This window comes from Pterocles gutturalis, unplaced genomic scaffold, assembly GCF_000699245.1.
Source record: "Pterocles gutturalis isolate BGI_N339 unplaced genomic scaffold, ASM69924v1 Scaffold47397, whole genome shotgun sequence".
Classification (NCBI taxonomy): Eukaryota; Metazoa; Chordata; class Aves; order Pterocliformes; family Pteroclidae; genus Pterocles; species Pterocles gutturalis.
The window spans coordinates 2,022-7,430 of NW_010117225.1; the positions used below are offsets into that span (position 1 = coordinate 2,022).

Below are 5,409 nucleotides of genomic sequence, written 5' to 3' on the forward strand. Positions count from 1 at the left end.
TCATCCATGCAGGCCCACTGCCACTTTTGCTTTGTATCCTACTCATTGGGATGGACCATTCTTGAGTTCAGAGAAGCTGAAAACCAACCAGCTGTTCTGAACTCCTCTTCTCTTCAGGACTGTCTACCATTGGATTCTCAAAAGCAAATTCCTGAGCAGGCTGAAGTTTGCTCTCAAGTCCCTGGTTGTGAATCTGCTTTTGATTTTTTTACCCCTTCTTTTCAGGATGCTGCTTACTGCAGCCAAGCCTAACTCCAACCTTTACGTCCTCAACCAGTTCTTGTCCACGTCCTTAAAAATAAATGGAGTAAGAAGAAAAAGAAGGGAAAGGAAATGAGGAAAGGGATGGAGAACTTTTTAATCTTTCAAAATTAAACACTTAAGTTCCTGGTAACCTATAAAGTGAAAGCAATTATACAAGTGTTCATAGAATTATGTTTCCAGATTTTTATTAATTCTCAAAATTAACAAAATGAGTGATTAGTGAAGTCCTCTTCTGTTCTGAAGGTACTATAATTTCTCTTTTCCATGTGAAGCCAAGTCCCAACCTACCTGTATAGTAGATATGAGCAACTTTTTCCACACAGACCAAAGAGTTGGGGGGTGGTGTGGTTTTAAAGCTGTCTGACAGCCAAACACCACTCAGCCACTCACTCACCCTTCCCCCTCCCAGGGATGGGGGAGAGACTTAAAGGGGCAAAGGGAAAAGAGATTCAAGGGTTGAGATAAGAAAAATTTAATAACTAAACTACAACAAAACTGAAAATAATGTTAATAATAATGATAATAGTAAACAAATATACAAATATACAAATGAATGACACACAGTGCAACTGCTCACCACCTGATGACCAAGGCTCAGCCCATTCCCAGCTGATGATCCTGGAGCAGAAAGAATCCTGGAACTGCAATTCTGCAAAAGAGATAAGAGCCCGAGTGTCCAAGAGACCGAGAGACAACCGAGAGAGAAGGAGATGACCCTGAGAGAGAGGGAGATGACCCAGAGAAAGAGAAAGAACTTCCAGACAGATCCTCATAATATACTGGGCATGATGTGCATGATATGGAATGTACCATTGGCCAATTTGTGCAAACCCAAGGTTGAATCCTAGGCTAGTCATTGGGGCTGTGCTCCCTCCCAGCTTCTCCTGCACCTGCAGACACTGGCACAGCAGAGATTCTGAAAAGTCCCTGACTGTCCTAGCAACAAGTATAAGCATCAGTATGTTATCAGCCTTCTTCTCAGCACAAATCCAAAACACAGCCTCTTACTAGCTACTGTGAAGAAAATTAACTCTGTTCCAGCCAAAACCAGGACAGGTGGAAAGACTGATATTGCTGGACAGATCTGAGAAATTGTTCTTGTAGGAAAAGAATTGGCAGTACGAGCCTATGATGTTAGTAACGGATTCTACAGATTCAGCTTGTTCAATGCTGTTTCTCAGTTAATATGATATTAAAATTAGGTCAGAATTTGATGTGACCATAGCAGTCACAGCTTTTGTCACTATAACTCTGAAAGAGTAAAACTTTGTGCTAGGGTAAAAGAATACAAGTTTCCTGTGTGGGTCACCACAGTACTTTTTTCTCATCTCTCAGTTGCCCTGTTTCATTCCAGTGGCAGTGATCACTTTGTCATCCTGCAGAGTCACATATGGAGACCAGGACAGATACACCACTTGTTCTGCTACTACATTTCAGCTTCCTCCTGTGGAATTAAGGTAAACTTCCCCAATTTTCTTGTCCAAATGCTCAAAGGACTTCTGTTTTGATATAGATTAAATGCATCTGGATTGCTTTTATTGATGGTGCTTGCAGTGAAAGAGAGAATTGCGTTCTGCAAATTGTCCCACTAGAATTACCCATGTCTATCCATTTGCTACACAAGGAAATTTAATTCTTCAACTTTGTCCTCTCTGTCAAGCCTAAGTTGCTTATTTATATTAGTTGATGTGGAGAATGCTAGATAACTTCACTTCCCTGTGAAAGCAAGATCCCCTGTCTAACATTGAGCTACCTAGTAGTTGTCATAGCAGCAGTTTAATCACAAGAGAGAGCTCTTAATGAGCTACTGTCATTGCTTAGATGATTTTGTATTCCATAAAGCTGATTTAGGACATCATTCCTTCTATGTATTACTGTTCTGTTAATAATATGCTCTGTCATTAGAAATGATTCCAAACTGCTGCAAGAAAAGCTCTGTTGACCTTCAGGGAAATTCAGATACAGATCTGGACTTTGTAGCTAGTTGGACTTCTAAATTCCAAGTAAAGCAAAGTGAAAAAAAGCAATACTTGAAAGCGTGTGACAGGAATGAAAAGGAGCACATCTATCTCAATGTGAAACATTGCACTTCTTCCAAGAAACTGACGATGAGAAGACAAAGAACAGAGGAGAACAAGCACATCAAGAACAAAGGTAAAATCTGTTAATAATGGGAAAGATGTATGCATTCCTGAATAAACAGTCTAACAGATTTCATGTCTGAATTAGAGATTTGCATTTGTATGCTAAAAAATTTTCTTTTCTATCCTGCTCTTTGAAGTTGGGAAGGATGGGTGGTTCAAGGCAGGTTAAAGTTGGAGACTTGCAGCTCCAACAGAGTAAGTAATGTGTGACCTACTAATTTCTGCTGATGCTGTATCAAAATGGTCACTGTATTTGGACTTCTCTTCAGATGTAATCCTGAGTTGTGACAGATCAATAAGCCCCTGCAATGGGAGAAGTCTCAAAGGAGATGGGCAAGTGCAATGTGCTCGTGAAGTATGCAGTGACTGAACATGGCTGTCAGAAAGAAAGTTGAACATAATATTAAGGGGACCGGAGAGGTACCTTTTTTTCAGATCAACAGTTTTATCAGCTGGGTGGATCAACTGGCTGTACCAGTTGACTGGATTAGCCAGTTGTGTAAATTTTCATCCATGAGTTAATCAAAAGAGTGCGAATGTCTTCCTGAGTTAGCCAGACTAGCATGGGGGGAGCATATATGTGTCTCAGCCTAGTACAGAGTACAACCACTGAACAACTGACAAAAAGAGCTTTGAAGAGAGCAAGAGGCTTGAGCTGCTTAAACCCACATATGACTTCCTGGTGCATCTCAGCATTGTGAAGGTAAGCACATGATAGAGACTGGCAATGAGAATCACATTTGTATTGTAATTCAGCTGTGTGTTGACATTGCTATATTCTGCTAAGTGTAGCTTGTGTTGTGCTTACAACACATAGCTGTATCAGTCTGCTAAATCGAGATCCCGTGTAGCATCATGTGTCTTCAAATAAGTAAGTTTAGTATTAAACATTAAATTGTCCATGTGTGGAATATCGAAAAGAACCTGGTCAGACAGTATTGGACTCTGACATGATTGCAGGGTGAGGTAAACAATGCAGTTTGATATATGTTGCATTTTTAGAGCTGATCCCATTGAGAAAACCTCACCTTTCTCACATTTATGTTCTTTTTCTTCTTGTCAGATTCTCCTGTTTCATGTACTACTTGCTGGATTGTTACAGTGATTCTAGGGATCCTTTTCTTGGCATTACTGGGAACAACACTGAGTTTTGTTATCAAAGGTAAATAAATCTCCTCCACTGAAAATATTTGTTTTGAATTTAGAATTGTGGAAGGGAGCAAAACAGAGATCTTGAAGTCTGCTCAGGGGTCCAAGAAGAACATGGAAGTGCCTTTTCTCTCTTAAAACACTTGCTTCTTTTTTTTTTTTTTTTTTTTTTTTTGAGATTTTTAAATGTTAAGCTTGGTCTGGTTAGACCTGCCTTCAACAGGAACAAGAGAGTAAGGGTTAGAGGGTGTCAAAGATGCCTTTGAAAGGGGCAACTGGGTAGACTTCAGTGTATACCGTGTTGGGTGCTCATTCACTCAGGACCATTATATGCTCATGAATACAGCTCTAGGCTGGAGGACATAACCTGAAGGCTCATTTATTTTACGTGGATTTGGAGACCAGTGCTGTCCAGCAAGAGAATGAGCCCTGAGGTATTCAGTGGCCATCTATGGGCCAGTAGAACCAGCTGCTCTCCTGTTAGGAAGGAGAAGGACGGTGCTTCAAACTACAAGACCTCCATGACTATCAGATGTTATAAAATGATTCCTGTTCCTTGGAAATTTAACCCTTTTGACAAGCTTGCTGTGAAATGCTATGAAGCTAAGGGTCAGGCAAGTATAGGAATCAGAAATGCTGTTCATACAAAGCAGCAGTACTTCAGAAAAGTGCTCCAGGATGTGCCCTAGCAGCAGCCAGTGCTCGTGTTGGAGGCTGTATGGAAATGGGTGACCTGCCACAAACCTGTCAGGTGCCAGGGCTTTGCCTATCCCATGGGATAGAAGGAAACACGGGCCAAAGAAAAAGTGTATATGGAGAAGACAGCAAAAAAAAGGGAGGGAAAAATAAAAAGGTGAAAACCCTGGGAAGGAAAAGGAAGGTCCCAAGAGACCCTTCTACGCTCTCCCACCTATTCCCAATCTGGAAAATGGATGCCCTTTACAGAGCCCTTCAGAGACTCTGATGGAGGTAATTACATTGTCTTTGCTAGTCTCAGAGGAGATCCAAGGATGGCATTACTGTGACTGTGGTCAGTCGTTTTCTGGAGAGGGTGGATTTGTGAAATCTGTTTATAATGAACTAGGTTATGGCTGTGAGTGGGAAGAGAGATGTATGACTGTTTTGCAGGCTGTCAGTGTCCACGCTGCCCTGAGGAGTGGGTGGCCTACAGAGGGAGCTGCTACTTCTTCTCCAAGGAGAGAAAGGACTGGCACTCCAGCCAGGACTCCTGCCGGGCACAGGGAGCTCATCTCCTGGTGATCAGTGGTACCAGCAATATGGTGGGTGCTATTCCAGTGGCAAAGGCAGAGGGCCTTTGCCATGTAGGATGGTAGGATTACGGGGGAAGGCACTCCACTGCCTGGCTCTTCCCCTCTGTGATGAAGGGAGAGTGTAAAGGTCCTTTGCAACACTCCGGGACCCATTCACCTCCTTCCTGGCTCTGACAGAGGCAAGGCTTTCTCTTGGCCTGCTGGCAAGAGGGACTTGATTCTCTCTGCCTGCCTCTGCTGAGCTTGTAGTGGGCTGAGCAATCAGATCCCACAGTCAGGGGCTGCCTGGCACTCTGAAACACTGAGTATCACAAAGCAGGTCCATGTAGGAAGGAAAGGTATGGCTATTCAAAGGACATTGAGAAACCTAACCCTAACCCCTAAACCTAACCTTGAACCTAACCCTAAACTTAACACCTAAACCTAACCCTAACGCTAGCTCTAACCCTAACCCCTAATCCTAACCCCTAACCCCTAATCCTAACCATAACCCCTAACCCTAACACCTAACCCTAACCCCTAACCCTAACCCCTAATCCCTAAACCTAACCTTAACCCTAACACCTAACCCTAACCCTAAA

General features: G+C 42.5%; 1 protein-coding gene across 1 annotated transcript; it reads left to right on the forward strand.

The window, feature by feature from the left end:
- Nucleotides 1-225: 225 nt before the first annotated feature.
- On the forward strand, nucleotides 226-4,837 carry LOC104463406 (NKG2-F type II integral membrane protein-like; the record flags this gene model as incomplete). The annotated part of the gene is made up of 4 exons (XM_010075721.1): nucleotides 226-307; nucleotides 2,214-2,418; nucleotides 3,472-3,570; nucleotides 4,686-4,837. Coding segments are annotated over 4 exons (538 nt in total), but the record flags the coding sequence as incomplete, so codon positions are not given.
- Between the last annotated feature and the right edge of the window lie 572 nt (nucleotides 4,838-5,409).